Raw genomic sequence first — 19,506 nt, 5'->3', positions numbered from 1 at the left:
AGTGGCACACAAAATAAAATAAAACAAAGCAAGGCAACACATTTTATTTGGAAAGGCCTAATTGGCGTTAAGGTACAGCATGTTTACATGGGGGTTAGTCATCATAGCATTCTTTACTCTTTAAGTCAGGGACAGACCCTGCTTGATACATTCAGACTGACTTGTTTTAGCCACATAATACTATGGTACATAATATGTTAAAGTATATGCAAAGCCATTTTCAGCATTTATTTGATATCCAGACTTACTGGTTCATGGAGTAATACGCTCTTCCACTAGTTGACATGCTACTACTAGAATTTTCTAAGTTCTACTAGTGTGCAAAATGTCCATGAGCAGGATATCCAATAAATTTTCCAACGGCTTTCAATATATGTGCTAACGTACAAAGGCTAGGTGTTGAACTCAAGCTCCTGTGAGGGGTGTCCATACGCTTGTCATGGAGACAAAAAAATAACTAGTTAGCGTCTTGTACTAGGAAGTCAACAGCTGGGTTAGCTTCACTTTCTACCTAGTTTGAAGCTGTAGACTGCTGCATTGACTTCTCGCGCTAGTTAGCATCACTGTAGCTAGGCTAGCTAGCCGCCAAGTGGTCAGTTTGAGTCAAACTGTAGATGGCTATCGTAACTTCTCCTGGTAGCTAGCCACCAACTAGTTTGCCGGAATGAAGACGTAGATCCCAATCTTGTCTCGCTAGCCAGGTAACTACATTAGTTGATACCGGTGAGCTGGAATGAGGATATTGACAGATGTGACTGCAATTAAGACCTAGACTGCTGGATTAGTTTTTTGTTTTTTTGTTTAATCCATCCGGAGTATGTGGCCCCCACTAAGTGTTAGTGTTTTAGTTAGCATCCCTGCACATGGCGTTGTTACAGTTCAATAAATAGAATAAATAAAAAAAAGGTACAAACCTTAGCATATGACGTCACTGTGACATAGTGTCAGTAATAACGTTGGCGTGGATGCTAATCGCTCACACGCACATACAATGTGACTTTTAGTGCTAATGTTAGCAAACAAACAAAAAAAACAATGATCATCATCGCCATTTTGTGGCTCTTAACTCCCTTCAGTAGTTGACTTTTCCTGGTACTTGCATGTTGACTCCACTGTAGTCCACCATGTACATGGGCCACTGCTGATGACACAAAATGGCAGCAGAGTGTCATCAATGTTGGCTCCAAAAAAGCAGCGCAACCTCCAAAGTGATGTGTTGTTAGCAAGACCTCATTTCACCTTGCATCCAAGAAGTAAGTGTGCATTTGACTCTGTTAGCCAACCACCGACTGAGTAGCTGGAATGAAGCTCTAGACTGCTATGTTAGCTTCTTGAAGATGTAGACTGCTACGTTTGCCTCGTGCTATCTAGCTGCTGACTAGTTAGCTAATGTCAAGTAGACTGCTATGTTAGCTTCTCATGCAAACTAGCCACTGACTCCTTAACTAGAGTGAAGAAGTAAGACTTCTGCATTCTTCTGCTAAGTAGCCGCCAAACATTTAGCTGGAGTTTAGAGTAAAGATGTAAACTCGTATGTTAGCTTTTCGCACTAACTAGCCACGCTTGGCTAGAGTGATGACGTAGACTTCTCCATTAGCTTCTCATGTTAACTTGCCCCCAACTGTTGAGCTGGAGTGTAGACGTAGACTGCTACGTAGCTTTCTCGTGCAAGTTAGCCACTGACTGGTTAGTTTGACAGCAAAAATATGTTTGTAGTTAGCTAGAGTAAATATGTAAAGTGCTACGCTAGCTAGCTACCAACTGGAGCAAGCTTAGTTTGTCGCAGTAGTTATCTGCAAATTGCACAGTTAGCTCCTTCCACCACATTTTCATCGTCCATCTTTTTCACCTGAACTCTCAAGACGTTACAATGCAACACGTACCATGACTGGAATCTGATTACCCGACGGGGCCAGCTCTGAGGAGGAGGGGGCGGGGCCTCTATGGCTCTCCTGAACTCGCTTGCGCTTCCGTCGACTTGTCGAGGCTTCGGACGCTAACACTGCGGCAGCAAAAACAAGTTGTTTACCAAAATGGCAGCAGCAGTCATGATGCATATGTGCATACCTGTGTTGCATGGCTGACTACACAGTTCGGAAAAAGGCCTGTGTGAGAGAAAAATGCTAACATTAGAATAGTGCATGTTGGTATTGTATCCATTCAAGTAACTGACTATAGAGGGCAGGTTATCAAACTCCCTTTGTTGCAACTGTTAGCATGTACGAATTTTGTCAATTCTCATTAGAAATAGTACCTTGATACCAGGTTCCACAAAAACATCTATTTGACAGGTGCTAATTTGCTAAAGGCTTATGCTAACTATACAAAAATAGAACTGATCAAATGCTAATATGCTAAGAACTAGTATGCAAACAATGTCTGAAAAATCTAAGTAAAAATAGTTGTCCAGGGCAGTATTCGTGGCCATTCCGGGCTAACATGGCTTCCTCACTGTAGATGGCTCTTGACGCTGAAGCTGATTTTGTCTTTGGCATGGAGGATCCTCTCCAGGCAGCCGGCGTCATAGGCACCCGGGTTCCGGAAGGGCACGTCGTCGGGGAGCCCGTCCACCTCCACGCACTCGGGGCTGCCACGGATCAGCTTGTATGGCACAGCCACGGCGCGATCCAGCCCCAGAGCCTCACCTGGAGACGTAGCAACGTGAAGCTAACGATGCCAACTAAGCTACATGCGATATTATTTTTTTTTATACCGTATTTCTTGTTAAACAGCTCCTTGACCTGCTCACGGAGGACCACCTTCTCCCCGACTCGGTTGACGTCGTCGTCGTCTACAGCAAGACCATTTTTTTAAAATTTGTTTTAGGACAAGGTAAGTTAATACATAGTCAGCGACTACTGACCGCTTATGGTAGCATACGCCTTCTTGAGTAAAGTTACCCGGCGAGGTGCTGGGGAATATTGGAGGTGATTAATGAGGGTTTTTAATCAAGGGACCAATGTGAGTCCGTGTTGGTTTGCGCTTACCAGGCTTTGGAATGAGGCCTTGGAAAGGTCTGGAAATCAAGGAGATAGGCAGTTAGTTTAGTGGCCATTGGAAATGCCAGTACCCTCACCCCCACAAAAAATAAAATAAAAAATAAAATTGCAGAGCTGCATGCTTTCATTGCACAGCGATGATTATATATAAAAAAAAAAAAAAAAAAAGTGACACAGGAGGGTCATTCAGTATATGCATAGAAACCCCAAAAAGTGGGGATTTCATTGATACTTTTGAATATAATCACACTTTTTGTCAACATCGACTGCCCATCGATCAACAAGGGCATGTACGCCTGCCTCGAAAAACAGTAGGCTTTTTTTTTTTTTTTTTTTTTTTTAATACAGCTTGCTTAACTTGTTCCTCATCAGAGCAGTGCTGACCCCTAACTCCTTCTTTTAAAAGTCCAAAAAGGTGACAATCTTCCAGATCAGGTGAGTATGGGGGATGGGTTATGGGTTGTCCAACCAAAGGAACTGATGACTGCAGGAGTTCCTTGACACACACTTTTTGATTGTGCTGTATTTTCCTTGGATGGGTGCCATAAAAATTTGGGAAGTGACAAAATTAGAGATATGTGCTTTTCATTAGACAGTGACGAGATGTGTGTGTGTGTATATATATTTTAGACTTTACACCAATCTCATCGGCCTGATCGGTATCGGTCGATATTTAGCATTATAGGCTGATCGGCTTTAATGTCATAATTTGCCGATCCGATCAATTGCAAAAGACATTTACTCCGCGTCGCCATCGTGCGCTGTATATTTGAATCCAAAAGCTAGTTTATTTTTACCCTTGTCGCGCGTCTTTTGACGTAGAACTGTAAATATCTGGCGGCCAATAGTTATTTAATAATAATAACAACAAGTCGGCGGTGTGGGACACAACATGCAATGCCCGGATCAGACTGCAAGACAAAATTGCTCTTTCACGATTTCACTATGTCAGACTACTGTAATAAAATCTTGTATTCCGATACCACCACATCCAGTTTTTTTACGATCATTGGGCTTTATCTTGACAACTCAAATGCGACCGGATACACACGTTACCCTGGCGACGACAACAAGAGTGGATCGCGCCGACTGTATTCTAAGAACAAAATGGGGAAAAACGTGTGTTGGTGGTCACCGGTGCTCAGGAGAGGACGTTCGTTTAAGAGGTATGTTCCCGTACTTTTAATACGATACGGCTCGCAAGCAGGCAACAAAACGTTATGTAGCCTAGCAAGCCAGTGCTAGCACTAACGGTTGTGCGTAAACATGGTGCCGTTTTGTCGAATCATGCTCTAAAGTTTCGGTGTGGGTGAAGTAATTTAATTACAGTAAGTTAGCACCCATTTCTGTCATGTTGTAATGTTGGTTTGACCTGACTAGAGCAGTGATTTCTAACCTTTATGGAACAAAAAGTGGATACATAAATTACTGTATGTACTTCCTGCCATCTAATGGAAGACAATTCATTTGTTCTGTCTGTCACTATGCCTCACTGGCATAAATAGATGAAGAAAGATACATGATTTATTGTAAATCAAAATGTTTGAGCAATTAAGTACACAAGTATATACAGTAAATGAACAGGTCATTTAAATAGACACATTGCTCCATCTTGTGATCGGATCGGTGATCAGTTATCGTTTTTTTAAACTCTGTGATCGGTCCAGAAAATCCTGATCATGTAAAGCATATATGTAAATTGCCAAAGTTTGGAGATGCATGCTATTCATTGGATTGGGACAAAAAAACAATGACAAAATCTGGCAATCCATGCTTTTCATTGGATAGCAACAATAAAAACCTAAAGTCTACAAAATTTGGAGCTACATGCTTTTCATTAGTAAGAAAATAAAAATTATATTCAGTTCATGCTTTTCTTTTGACAGTGACAAAAATGTATGATCAATTAGGAAATACATGCTTTTCATGAGACAGCAAAGCTAAAGTACCTCTAAATTTGCAGATAGATGGTCTAAATTTGACAGCAACAAGTACACATGTGGTGTTAACCTGGTGATAGTGAAGTTGATTTTGTCGGCGACAGCCAGGATCCGCTCCAGGTTCTGGGAGCCGAAGGTGCAGGGCTTCCGGAAGGGGATGCCAGGTGGGAGTCCCTCGATGATGACCGAGTCCGGGTTGTTCTTGATGCGCTTGTAAGGCACTTGCACCGGGTACTTGATGCCCAGCGCCTCGCCGTACTTTCTGTTGAACAGGTCCTGGACCTGCTCCCGCAATGTGTTGGCCAGGTCGATCCTGGACAGCTTGGACTCCAGGCACTCTAGAGATGGAAAACGCTCTCCACGTTTGTGTTCACTTTGGGGATTTTTATGGAAATGGGAATATGTAATGTAAAAAAATAACACTAGCTCTAGAAAGCCATTATCAAGAGCTTTTATATGAGCTACGACTCGATGTGGGTTTTTTGGGGAGGAGGATTTGTTTTTAACCTAGTTACTAGTGAACTTTATCCTATGTTTTAGAGAACATATTTGGTGATTATATATATATATATATATATATAGTGTCACACTAGGACATAATTACAAAATAATGCCAGATCTGGAAAGCCCTCATCAAGAGTTTTAATATGAGGTATGACTCCATGTTGTCTTTTTCAAGAAAACATTTGACCTTCCTACTGGCAAATGTTTTTTTTTTTTTTGTTTTTAATGTCTTTAAGGAACTACTGATGTACCTGAGAAAGTGGGTCTTTTTGACAACGCAGCAGCGTCCTCTGTCAAAGGCGTCACGTCCTTGCCGTCCAGCTCTTTAGGGAGGAACCATTCAAAAGATTAGACTTCTACACCACCTCCGGAAGACCCCTCCCCCACCCACCCCAAAAAAAAAAAAAAAAGACACCATCAAAAGTTGTACCGTGACTTTTTCTTCCACTTACCTGAGTCGCAGACGGAAGGCATCTCTTGTTTGACTTGTTCGCTCAGCAGCTTGGGCCTGCGGACATTAAGTGGTATAAATCGCGCTCAGTGCTTCGTATAAAAAGGCGAGCGTGCGGGTATTTCCGCTCACGTTTTGATGACGAACTGGATGTGGCTGCCGGCGGCCAGGATCTTTCGCAACTTGGCCGCCCCGAAGCAGTTGGGCCGCCGCAGGGCGATGCCCTCGGGCAACCCGGTGACGAACAGGTCCTCTGGGTACATCTGGAACTTGGAGTAGGGCACCTTGGCCGGCTCGGGAAGGCCCAAAGCTTCAGCTGAGGAGAAAAAAAAAAAAAAAAAGCAGAAAGCGGTGAAGCTGAGCTACGTTTAGTCAGTCCCCGCGCCGCCAAAAAAACTCAAACGCTGTAGCAGACTTACCGTACTTGATACTGAATAAGTTTTCCACTTGTCTGCGTAGCTGAAGAATCATTTCACCAATGTCCTCCACCAGGCTACCAGCTGAACGAATCAACAATATAAGTGAAGCGATTTCTGACATAGTCAAAAAAAGGTTTTCACTCACTGCATCAGTATACGGACCTATTGACAAAATAATACCATATACGAAAAGTCCTCATCAAGACCTTTAATATAAGGTATGACTCGATGTGTTTTTTTTCCCCACATTGATTTTCTACCTAATTTTATCTTGTTTTAAAAGAACCTGTAAGTTGAATATAATTTAAGACTGCATCCTCAAAAGAGGGTATAATGAAAAATTCATAGCAGCACTAGAAAGGCCTCATTGAGAGCTTTAGTATGAGGTATGACTCCACAAGGTTTATTTATTTATGTTTGACCATGTTACAAGCAAACATTATCTTGGTGCTTTGGAAATAATTTACACAGTGAATACCTTCGATGGTTGAATCATTAAATGGTCATATTTACAAAATAATACCTTATTTGGAATGCCTCATCAAGAGCTTTAATATGAGATATATTAATATGAGATGACTCGATAAAAATCTTTACCTTCAGAGGGTCTTCGGATGCTCTGGCCTGCTGCTTTGGACGACAACGCTTCACCAGCTGCAAAAAAAAAAAAAAAAAAAAAAACTGGATTTATGAACTACTTTTACTGTTCGTTTTAGCTTATTTGTGCGTGTTTTGACGTTAATTATTTATCTTATGGTTAGGGTCATGTATTTTGCAGTTTGATGTTCATGTAGAGCGCTGCGATTTTGTCGCTTGGACTTACCTTCCATTTGTCTCCTGCAGGGGTCATTTGCGAAAGAAAAGAAACTTAAGCAAAGCACAGTCAAAAAACAAGAAAATAAAAAGAAAAGATACGAATAAAAAGCAGGTGCACTAAACCCCAAGTATACATTTGTGTGGACTCTCATTTTGTATTAATAAAACAGATGTTAAAAAAAAAATGTAACAAATAATTTACTTGATGTTTTTGGATATTTAAATAGAGAGTGACTGCACAAATGTTGCCTTGGGTGTGTAGTCTATGGCAGCTGTGTGTTAGATTGGAGGGAGGGTGGTCATAAATAATTCTAGTGGGAGTTGCTAACGGAGGAAGAGCTACAGTGTGGTGAGAGGGGGCAGGATAGGGGGCTTCAGATTGGATGGTATCACTAAGGCAGGGTTTGGAAGTTTAAAGTTCATACGTGAGGTCCTAAACAACAAGCAGGCAGATGGGCGGGCGGTCTGCGAGCTGGTGGGGCCCCAGCCGGTGATCCAAGAGAAGGAGGGTGGCTGGGAAGGAAGCAGGCGGGTGGGCTGGAGGCGTAAAGTTTACCTGCGTGGTTCTCCGCCGGGAGGTGGAGGGCAGAGGCAGCCGAGGGGCCGGAAGGAGAGGACGTGGCCTGACACGAGGGGGCGGAGGCGGACTCAGACGCTGGCTCGCTGGGTTCCTCCACGCTGGAGCTAGCTTCTGAACACAGGGACGCATTTTTAGTTTGGGGTTCTTTTACACAATTTGTAGTTTACGACCCCTTACTAATTTGCATTATATGGTCCTTGTAGTTTATGGTCCTTTGTGCAGTTTGTTTGTTTGTTTTAGGGTCCTTTACAGTGCTTTACATGGTTTGTACTTTAGGGTCCTGTTGTCAAGGGTGCTTTGCATAGTTTGTAATTTAGTGTCTTTTCCAAACTTTGCAGTTTGTAGGCCTTGTAGTTTATAGTCCTTTTTTGGATTTTGTAGTGCAATGTACTACGTACAGTTTTTAGTTTATGGCCCTCTACAAAGTTTGTAATTTAAGGTCATTTATGTTTAAAGTTTAGGGTCCTTTAAAAAGCTTGCAGTTTAGGGAAATTTTCAAAATCTGTAAATTTTTGCCCTTTAAAGTTTGTTTTTGGTGGTCCTTTGGACGGTACTGTGTATAGTTCGTAATTGCGGGATTGTTTATTACGTTTGTAGTTTAGCGCATTTTACAGAGTTTGTAGTCAGGGTCCTTAAATGATCGTTGTAGTTTAAGATGACAAAGTAACTAACCGATAGGTTTCTGACACAGAACTAATGAAGTTTTTTTTTTCCTCCTGAAAATGTCACCACCTGCGGGGATGCTGTGTTTATGTCACTTACCCGGCACCGTAACTTGAATGATGTCCCCATCCGGAGGCTCCGTTTTAATCCTCTTCACAGGGATGCAATCTACCGAAGGACCTGCAGGCATTGAACGCACCATCATCATCATCATCATCATTCTGTCTGAATGCGCGTTCATTATTACCTGCTTCACACTCCGCCAAAGGACTCACGCACGCACTCGTGCTCGTGGCGGTTGAGAGGGCTGGCGTGAGGCTCAGGTTCTCTGGGAAAACGTCTTCGGGGGCAGTGGAACCTGTGTCCATCTTGCCTTCCTCCCGCGACATCTTGCCAGCAGCTTGGAGGAGACCCGAGGACGGTAAATCCAGGGTCAGTTGAGGATTTTGCAATTGTTTAGGGTCGTTTACATCTTTTGTAGTTTAGAGCCTTTTACAAAATTCGTACATAACTTATTAACAGGGTTTGTAGTTTAGGGTCTCGTACACGGTTTGATTGTGTAAAAATGTTGAAATGATAACTTGGAAGTCAAACTGTGTCCTGGAATGAATTGCAGCAGTTCTATATGATACATGTTCTTTATGTATATTATATATCTATATGATACACTGTAGAGTGGACCCCCACAATTTGCGGGGGATAGGGACCAGGCCCGACCGCGAATAGTGAAAATGCATGAATAATTGCCGATTATAATTGCAGTGGGGGGAAAAAGAACCCCCAAAAATTCTTGAACAATTAGCGTTTTCCATGAAAAACGGGGGTTGGTTCCACACACACAAATTGAAAATTGAAAATAAAACCATGAATAGGTGAAATCGCGCTTATGCAGGGGTCCACTCTATATGTGTTGCTGTATATTTAACATGAAATGAATCACACTTACCTGTGAAAATCTTTTCGTCAAACATCCTGCAACGCAAACAAGACGAGAAAATGAGTCAACGCCAGTGTCCCTAACTCTGTGTCCACTTTGAAGCCGAATAACAAGCCCGAGATGGACGAGCGCTCGTTTCTTTTAAATTGCCTTCAATAAATGAAATAAATGAAGAGTAAAACACACCGATGTGGGAAAGTCGGGAATGCAAATGACTCTGTTTAGCAGCGGGACTTAGCGTTTGCTGACAGATGGGGATGCTCTGCTTCTTATCTACAATCTAGTCTGAATTCAACTGGAAACTTTGCATCCATAAGTAAAGCATGTACTTAATGGCAAGCAGCCATACAGCATTCCATAAAGTATGTCCGTACCGTCTGACCACAAATCGGATGGAGTGTCGCTCGTCCAGGATCCGTTTGAGTTTGGGGACCCCGTAGGTGCACGGACGCTTGAAGGGGATCTGGTCCGGGATGCCCAGGATCTCCACCGCGCCCGGGTCACACGCAATCTTGCGGTATGGCACTGGCACCATGTGGTCCAGACCCAAGGCCTCGGCTACAACACAAAAAAAAAAAAAAACATGAGATAGTTTAGGGTGGCGGGACGGTGGCCGACTGGTTAGAGCGTCTGCCTCACAGTTCACATGTTCTCCCCATGCCTGTGTGGGTTTTCTCCGGGCACTCTGGTTTCTTCCCACATCCCAAAAACATGCATGGTAGGTTCATTGAAGACTCTAAATTGCCCGTAGGTGCGAATGGTTGTTTGTTTATGTGTGCCCTGCGATTGGCTGGCAACCAGTTCAGGATGTAACCCGCCTCCTGCCCGATGATAGCTGGGATAGGCTCCAGCACTCCTGCGACCCTTGAGAGGGTAAGCGGCTCAGAAAATGGATGGATAGTTTAGGGTTCTTTTTGTTCATTTTAGTTCAGGGAAGATACAGGTTTTAGTTTAGGGTCGTTTGCAAAGTTGCAAAATTTGTAGTTTAGGGTCCTTGTACTTTTGGGTCCTTTAAAAAGTTGATAGTTTAGGGCCACAGAAACACACTTAACTACACGCATACGCGAGCTGTAGACGAGCGTGGCGTATCCCCTCACCATATCTGCTGTTGAACAGGATCTGGACGCATTCCCTCAGCGTGTTTATGTCCTCCGTCTCCCGGATGAACGAGTCCCATTTTTCTGTGGAGGATGACCAAAAAATCCAATGTAATTTTATTTTTATTTTTTTTAACAGAAGCAGCTAACACTTAAAGTTGATTTATTGGAGGGCAGGGGCAATCGTCTTATGGGATTACGCTCGGTAGCTGAGCCCCTTCATGGATAAAATCTGTTTAGCTCCAGTTTACTAAACAGCACTAGCCCCTTTCACACTGTTGAGGAGAGATTGTACAGAGCAGAGTGCATGGGACTATCAGCTAAATAAGCTTTACCAGGACGTGATTATACTATTATCCCACACAACCCGGCAATATACTAACTCCCTAAAAAAACTTAAAAACAGGAATCTGAATAATTATAAATTAAAATTCAGTCACGGTAATATTGTGCCAGATTCAGTGTAAACGACATGGTGTTGGATTTTGTGTTCACGTGTCTGGTGTGACAATTCTCCAGACAATCATTTGCAAAACATGTAGAAGGTGAATTGGTATCCTTTATGAAAGCCACCACAGATGTGGCCATATTGTGCTTGATACAGTGAAAAAGACACAGTGATTAGATGCAGAATATTTAAGGGGGATCTCTGCGTGAAAGAGCCTTGTATCTCTGTACAAACACTGGCAAAACGTGTAGCAGGTGCGCTGGTAAATTATAGGAAAGCACACAAAGTTGTGGTAATATCGTGCCGGATTCTGTGTCGAAGTTTTTCAGGGAGATTTGTCTCCCTACAAACACTCTCTAAAGATGTAGCATTTGCATTAAAACACTTTAAAAACATGTAGCTGATGAATTGGTGACTACACAATCACACGTAGTTACAGAAATACCGTGCCGAATTCAGTGTAAAAGACAAGGTGGCATATGCTAAAGCATACCTGATTTTTCATGCACGATGGAGAAGAGTAGCCTTTTGGATATGTGGATACTCGCAGGTGTCTGACCCTGCTCACTAGGTAGTCTTGTTGTCTCATCTAAAAAAAAAAGAAGAAAAAAAAAAAGAAAGAACATCAAACAAAAAAATTCAATTGAATTCACTGAATCCGGTTCCTATTCCTGGCCTAATTCCCACGGGGTTACTTACCATTGCTACCAGCATCCTTCCCGCACGTGCCCTTGTCTGTCCAGTTGGCTAGTCGGTCCTTGCCCTGGCTTAGGAGCGACGTGGGTTTGAAGTCCAGCGTGCCATCTGGGTGGGGTTTGGAGGACATGGGCATGCCGTACAGGAAGTTTGAGAGAACAGAGTTGGCGGAAGTGGCGGGACTTGACGGTGTGACTACCTGGGCAGTAGTCTTGACTGGGCCGGGGCCGCCCTGAGCCACGGGGCCGCCAGAAGAGCTGTGATGGCCCAGCTCCACGCTCGCTGACTTGGCTTCGCGAGACAAGTCTTCCGTCGGCCTGCGCACAGACCGCAGAAGACACGTCAAAGAAAGCGGAGCGCAGCCGGAACTAGTCGCAGGAAATAGATGCAGAGCTGAAACTATTCACAGAACTAGTCGCAGAGTCGGATCTAGTCGGGGAACTAGTTGCGGAGGCAGAACTACTTGCAGAGCCGGAACTAGTTGCGTAACTAGTCAGCGAGCTAGTCATGGAGCTGGAACTAGTAACAGAACTAGACACAGAGCCAGAACAAGAGAAAGAGCTGGAACTAGTCGCAGAACTAGTTGGGGAGCCGAAACTATTTGCAGAACTAATTGGAGAGCCAGAACTAGTCACAGAGCTGGAATTAGTCGCACAGCTAGAACCACTAGCAGAAGTAGTCGCAGAGCCGGAACTAATTGTGGAACTAGTTGCGAACCGGAACTATTCGCAGAACTAGTCACAGAGCCAGAATTACTCGTGAACTAGTATCAGAGTCTGAACCATTCTGGAGCTGGAACTATTCACGGAACCGGAAATACTTGCAGAACTAGTCGTGGAATCGGAACAATCATGAAGGTGGAAGAGGGTGTGGCGTTTCAGAGCCGGAACTAGCTGCGGAGCTGGAAATAGCCGCAAAGCCGGAAGTAGTTGCAGAGCTAGAACTAGGCGACAGGATGCGATCCGGACTTGACCGGTTATGTTTACGTTTTTTTTCGAATTGTGTGGAAATTTGGGCATCCCCAAAAATTTTAAGTTTCTGTGACGAGTGTGTAAAATTGATGGTTTGGTGGAAAATATGGCGCACACCTCAAAAAACGTTACATTAAGGTTTCTGTCAATAGAGGGGAAAATGAGCCGCACCACCCCCCCGCCCCCCAAAAAAATATACATTTACAGTTTCTATGAATTGTGTGGAAAATTTGGCTCGCCCCCAAGCAACATTTTGTTTTTCTATGAATAGTGTGGAATATTTGGTGCACCCCTCAAAAATGTACATTCATGGTTTCTGAGAATAGTGGAAGAAATGCATGGCATGGGTGAGGTGCTGACCTTGTGACGGTGAAATGTATCCGGTGGCTTTGCTCCAGAATCTTAATGAGCGTCTTGGAATCGTACTCGGACGGCTTCCTCAAGGAGACGCCCTCGGGTAGGCCGTGGGCCACAAGGCAAGTGGGGTCCTTCTGAATCCACTCGTAAGGCACAGGGACCAGGGTGCTCTTTCCAGCCGCTTCACCTAAACACCGCACGAGGGAATCGGTTAGTTTATTAAAAGATGAAAATTATAAGATTTTTGCGACTGGCTGTGGAAAACATGGCGTACCCCAAACAGCTTTACAGTTACCACCCAAAACCTGGCACGACTTAAAGAGAATGCTTACTATAGAGAACGGTGAAGACCTCGTCCACCATCTTCCTCAGGACAAAGACGGACTGTGCGTCTGGCAGCGGCGGTGGCAGTGGTAGCGGGGGTGCTCTGCCCATTTTCACATGCTCGCCTTCTTTTCCCGCCTTGCCCAGATCCACATCCTGATCTTTGGTGGTGGTCGCATTGGGCAGGCACGACGGCGCCCCTACAGGTGAAGGACGGGAGTGGCATTGAAAGGCTGGCTTGTTTTCACCGGTGTCGCCACACCAGACAAGTGACAGATCTGTTCGATTTGCTTTTGCGAGAGGTGGGGGTAATCAATGTGTCACGCTTGAAAAATAGCGGCTGACGTAATTAATTACTTGTTTGTCCCGCCGTCTTGTCCACTTTGAATGTAAAGGATCACCCTCGAGGAGGCAGTGGTGCCAAAAACCAAAGTAAAAAAACTACCACAATCATGGTACTGCGCAAGAAGACGGAGTTGCTAAAGCCCCTTTTACACTGCCTGTAAAAAAACTGCATTTTTATGCTTTTTTTTTTTTGACTGAATAGGGGGGGATATACACAATTTTCTGCTTTTGGAGGTACGCACCCCCTTCCAAAAAATTTTGACATTGTTTCTGTCAATCATGTGACAAATGTAGCACAACTCAAAATATACATTTAAGGTTGTGAATAGTGAGGAAGATATAGAGCACCCCTAAACAAGTTTGCAAATCTAATTCAATTTCTGGGAAGAGTATGACACATATGGCGCAACCCCTCCCAAAAAAACTTACATTGTTCTGTAACCTACAGTAAATGTGACACACCCCCGAAACACATTACAATTATGATTTTGTGAAAAATAAGGTGCACCCCAAGAAAACTTCACCTTAACGATTTCTGTAAACTGTGGAAATGTGACGCACCCCCCAAAAACTTTACATTGATGGCTTGTGGAAAATATGGCGGACCCACAAAAAAATAACTTCACATGAACAGTTTCTGTTCACAGTATCGAAAATAGAGTGCACCCACCCTTCCCAAATAACTTCCCCAAAATTTGGAGGAACTTACGGCAAAACTTGTAGAAGTCGGTCTGGATTTCCCTCCTGGAGTTGAGGAAAATTCGTCCCTTTTCCGTGCCGACTGCGATGACGCTGTCCTCGTGTACTGTGACGCAGGCTACCTCGGCGTTCAGCTTGGACATGGCCATGCACTGGAAAAAACACTTGGTTACTACACCACATCCAAGTAAATAAGATGTGGGATGGTGGACTTACCACAGAGTCCAGGGCCGACACCAGGCTGGTGAGGATCTCCTGTCTGGCCGACAGCGATGGAACCGGAGGATCGCAGCGGGATGTGGGCCGCACGCCCTCGCATACCAGCTTCCTCATCTGAGACATGGCCTCTACAGGGACAACAACAGAGCCCTTTAGACCTGTTACCAACATGTTAGCCATGTGAGTTAGCGTCAGGCTGTCAGGTATTAGCAACTATTAGCATCTGTTAGCCACATGTTAGCCTCCATTAGTGTAATGTTGCTTCGGCTTAGCTTAGCATCGGTTTGACATGGACTTGCCTCTGTTGTGGCCTCTTACCTTGACTTTTATTTTTTTTTAAACTTTTAGTTTAGCATTGATGAGTATCTGTTAGCAACCAGTTAGCCTCTATCAGTCATATGTTGCCTCAGGTTAGCTTAGGATTTGTCAGCCACAAGTTGGCCTCCTTAAGTTTCATGATGCCGCGGGTTATCTTATCATCTGTTTATCATGTACATGTATTGGCATCTATAAGCTTAGCATGATCTGTTAGTCACAAATAAGCCTCCATCAGTCATATATTGCCGCATGTTATCTTAGCATCTGTCAGCCATGTGTTAGCATCTGTTTGGTATGTACTGGCACCAATTAGCTTAGCCTCAGTTAGTATCTGTTAGCCACACGTTAGCATCCATTAGCCATATGTTGCTTCAGGTTAGTTCAGCATCTGTCATGTACTGGCCTGTCTCGGCCATGTATCGGCACTTATTAGCTTAGCATCAGTTAGCTACACATAGCTACTAGTGTTAGCTGCTTGCTAACCTGTTAATCATATGCTGCTTCTATAACCTTAGCATCTGTCAGCTTGTGTTTACAATATGTTGCATAGGTCGGCCACCTATTGGCATCGGTTATCTTAGCATCTGTTAGCATCAAGGAGCTAACTCAGATTTTCACAATTTCAACACTTCAAGTTCAGCATCTGGGTCCTTGATTACTTTAGCATTTGTTAGCCATGTGTTGAGTCTGTTGACATCTATGAGCCAATGGTTAACCTATTAAGTCATGTCAACTTTAATATTAGTTAGCCCTCTCCGTCACGTGCCATTAGCCGGACTAACGAAAGGCAGGCCGGTCTGGTGCTGCTGCGTCGTCACGGCAACCGCAACCCGTCTCCTTGGAAACTAATCTCGGGGCATGTGAACAATGCAGCAGCGCTGGCCCTTTAATCTCTGCAGACACTGCCAACCATTATGCCGGCCTCTGGCTCAATAGACAGCAGAGGAAGATGATGAAGATGAAGAGGCGGGCGTGGCCGTCTAAATGTGTTCCCCTGAGGCCACAGCAAACATTCAAACACTAACCCCCCCCCTCGCCCACTTTTCCTCCTCTTAAATGATGAGGGCCTGAAAATAGACTGAGCACGAACACATCATCCAGATCAGGAAGCGGCCGAGGAGGAGATAAGGATGATAAATAATATTCATTGTAAAGACATGCTAACCTTGCTGAGTTAGGGTTTGTATGAATAGTGTGGGGAAAATGGAGCTACCCCCAAATGTTTACATTTACAGTTTATGGGAATAGTGTGGAAATTGTGGCGCACCCCCAAATAAATTTTGTGAAACGTGTTGCGCCCCTTACCCAACATGACATTTACAGTGTGGAAAATGTGCCGCACCCTCAAAAAGTTCTGTGCAGTGTGGAAAAATGTTCCGTAACTCCTGAAAATTCTGCTAATAGTGTGGAAAATGTGGCACACCACCCAAAATTTCTGTGAAGTGTGGAAAAATCTGGCGCAGCCCCCAAATGTGACATTTACAGTTTCTGTAAAAAGTGCAGAAAATGTGGCGCATCTGCCAAACGTGAAACATCTGACAAACGTGACAATTACTCTCCGTGATTAGTGTCGAAAGTGTGGTACATGCACTAAAAATTCTGTGACTAGTCTGGTATACGCATACGATGTTTTAATGTGATATTGCCGATAGAAAATCTGGTCCACAAACACCTTCAAATTACAGTTGAGTAAAACAGCACAACTTGATTATTTCTCAACAGAGCTCCAATACTATTTGGTTTGGTCTGCTACTTGGGAAACACCATCCCCAATCCAGTATCTGCGCAAACTAGTTTGGCAAATCAGGTAAATCCTCATTCTGGTGACTGGGGAAGTGGACCGTTTCAAAGCACCTGTAGGGCTTGTGTTTTGTTGTTGTTGTTGTTGTTGTTGTTGTTAAACACCAGATGTCACTACAGAACCACCAAAGATGACTATAGACGGTGTTTGGGCTTCGTTCATGTATGCATGATATCATATTTGCATAAATAAATGATTTACATGATTGTACAGTATTTAAAGACACCAGCCATAAAGGAAAACAAATCTGCAAATTCAGCTTCAAACGTTCATGTAATCAATCCTAGCTCAAAGGTTCAAAGATACGGAACGGCAAATTTCCCAGCTTCCGAGGTTTAATGCTAAAACGTGACAGTTATTAGAAACTTCCTAACAGCTGTTGAGCAGCAACGCATACAAACAGGGCACACATCAAAAATAGAATTAAACTTTGCATATAACACCAAAATATTCAAGCCATACCATTTCGTCAAACTCCCGACAGCCATGCCGAGAACCTTTGAGACTCGAACCCTTAACTTCAGAACTATGATCCAGCGTGCTAACCACTAGGCCCACCATGCTGCCCAAATGAATCCAATGCAATCTGATCTGTGATTTTATTATTGGGAAATGTGAATTACGGCGACATTTTTATTTTTTAATGCATTTCGAAGTTACAACATTTAACGACCACTCTTGTTGCTTTCATTAAGCAAATTAGCGCTTATAACCGCAAATAAATGGCGACTGTTCCAATACACTAACGTACTGTAAAGTAACAAAATATTTTTTTAAAGTTGGGTGCTTACTCCTGAATGCCATTCAGAAAAAAATCAATAAATGACGACTTTGAAACGTTTTATACAGCAGCTGGCTTTGTTGTGTTAGCCTGATAACCTTTAAACAGACACTTTAGCAGAGGACGAACCTAAAACAACAACGAACGCCACGCACTCGTATTTTATAAACCACAAGAGGGGAGAGTCTTTTCATACTGTTGGTTGGTGAATTTAGTCACCGACGTTCTTATTAATTGGAGTTCAACAGGCAACCAAGCGCGAGCTAATTAGCTAACGGGCTAGTTAGCTCACGAGCTAACGTTAGCACTCCCCCCCTCCTCCCTCCCTCTTGACGTCGTGAAATAATCTATACATTCTGCACGTACAATCCCCAAATATATTCATATATGTCTAATGTATGATTCTTATGCGGTGTGTAAATCTAGAAAGAAGAAGGGAAAAGTGCGAAATCTCACCTTAATTCGCGATTAAATCCACTTGGTCGCTTGCTGTCAATCCCGGAATAGGTTTCTTTAATCCATCGTTTAAAAAAACGCACAAACGTCGCTCACCGCAGTTTGGCAAAAAAATAAATAAAAAATGGCCGTAATCCCAATCTCAATCTTTATATCCCCTCCTCTCTCTCTCTCTTGTTTTGTTTTTTCTTCCTCCACAGCAGTAGTTGGAGTAGTGTCCTTTTCGCACCCACCTCTCGGTCTTTGTTCTGTAATCCAGTAAAATTGAAAGTCATTCGCCCTCCTGCTAATCCCAACCCCAACTCAACGGCGTCGGCCATTGGCTGCGGCCGGGGCTGTGCAGGATTAACCGGAAAAACTCCGGGAAGGAAATCGGGGGAAGAAAAAGAGAAGAGAAGGGGAAATTCCGAGCGTGTTTTATCATTTTATTGCATCCGTCCAAACAAGTTAACATGACCGCCTGGGAGCAGTGGGTGTGAAACAAAGTTTTGGGGCTGGACAAGGGGCCAGACAGAGCATCAGAAAAAAAATCTTATATCATTTATTCACGTGATATATCCAAATTAGAGCTATGCGAGTGGGGTTGTTTTTTAATTAAAAAAATAAATGTTGTTTTTTAAAAAACGCAATTTAAAAAAATATATTTTTAAATGTGATGTATAATCCGTTTAATCTAAGTGAAAAGGAAATATAATTGCTACATTGAATTTTTGTTCCCCCCCAAAACTAAACCAGGGTTCTCTGATTTAGAAAAATACAAAAATTTAAATCATTTTAAAAGTACTACTGAGAAATATGTGATGTTATATAATCCGAGTGGAAAAACAGTGCTAAAGGCAAAATTATTCACTTATTAAAAAATGTAAAAAAAAAAAAAAACGTTTGTTTTTTTTTTTATAAAAAAGGGGGCATCATTTTAAACCTATTGTTTATATGTTACATGATTTATAATCTGTATATTACATGTGGGAAAATATATATAAACATTTTTTTTAACTAAAGGGGTTTTCTGTGATAGTCAAAAAACAGGGTAAATCATTTTAAAAGAACTATTGAAAATTGAGGATGTATAATCTGCATAACCCAAGTGAAAAGGAAAAACAGTGGTAAAGGAAAAAATACATTTAAAAACTACATATAATTTTTTTTCAACCCGGGTTTTCTGACATACTGTATGCAAAAAAAATGAATAAATAATTTAAAAAATAATTCTATATTGTACAATCTGCATAATCAAAGTAGAAAATATAAACGCAATCAATAATTTAAAATTTATTTTTAAAGTATTTGATCATAATATGTATATTCCATGTGAAAAAGAAAGTAAATTGCTCCGGGGGAAAAAATATTCAAAAGAAACAACAGGGTTTTCAGACACAAAACAATTTAAAAACTTGATAATTCTAAAACTCTTAAAAATATATGACATATACAGTAGTCTGTATAATACAAGTGGGAAAAGAAACCAAAGTACAAGGGAGAAAAAAATACAAAATTAAATGTTTACAGAAAACAGCAAAAACACAAAATATAATTTACATTTATTTTTAAAATTATGTGATGTATAATCTAAGAAGCAAAATTGCAAAAGGAAAAATATATAAAATCAAATAAAAAATGTATGATGTTTAACCTGTATATTCCAAGAGTAAAAATATAATTGTTAGGGGGAATATATAAAACAA

The 19,506-nt window shown here is 42.5% G+C and overlaps 1 protein-coding gene across 1 annotated transcript; it reads right to left on the bottom strand.

The window, feature by feature from the left end:
- Window positions 1-28: 28 nt before the first annotated feature.
- gtf2ird1 (GTF2I repeat domain containing 1) lies at window positions 29-18,067 on the bottom strand. The gene is made up of 26 exons (XM_061750690.1): window positions 17,822-18,067; window positions 14,463-14,593; window positions 14,257-14,398; window positions 13,211-13,402; window positions 12,882-13,065; window positions 11,554-11,867; window positions 11,348-11,443; window positions 10,407-10,490; window positions 9,684-9,867; window positions 9,319-9,344; window positions 8,620-8,772; window positions 8,472-8,552; window positions 7,686-7,820; window positions 6,911-6,967; window positions 6,314-6,394; window positions 6,027-6,210; window positions 5,896-5,951; window positions 5,695-5,766; window positions 5,010-5,277; window positions 2,988-3,016; window positions 2,864-2,911; window positions 2,714-2,791; window positions 2,453-2,645; window positions 2,068-2,105; window positions 1,884-2,002; window positions 29-1,141 (listed from the first exon to the last, which is right to left on the bottom strand). Exons 2-26 carry the CDS (start codon window positions 14,586-14,588, stop codon window positions 1,073-1,075), a joined length of 3,009 nt encoding a protein of 1,002 aa, XP_061606674.1. The 5' UTR covers window positions 14,589-14,593; window positions 17,822-18,067; the 3' UTR covers window positions 29-1,072.
- Between the last annotated feature and the right edge of the window lie 1,439 nt (window positions 18,068-19,506).

The sequence above is a fragment of the Phyllopteryx taeniolatus genome, chromosome 17, assembly GCF_024500385.1.
Source record: "Phyllopteryx taeniolatus isolate TA_2022b chromosome 17, UOR_Ptae_1.2, whole genome shotgun sequence".
NCBI classification, from domain to species: Eukaryota; Metazoa; Chordata; class Actinopteri; order Syngnathiformes; family Syngnathidae; genus Phyllopteryx; species Phyllopteryx taeniolatus.
This window is presented reverse-complemented; position numbering and strand designations above follow the sequence as displayed.

Coding starts and splice junctions, on each gene's coding strand:
- gtf2ird1 (XM_061750690.1), bottom strand. CDS start 14,588: ATGTCTCAGATGAGGAAGCTGGTATGCGAGGGCGTGCGGCCCACATCC. Junction 11,444..11,553: donor GAAGGATGCTGGTAGCAATG/GTAAGTAACCCC, acceptor TTTTTTTTTTAG/ATGAGACAACAAGACTACCT. Junction 2,003..2,067: donor TAGTCAGCCATGCAACACAG/GTATGCACATAT, acceptor TTGCTGCCGCAG/TGTTAGCGTCCGAAGCCTCG.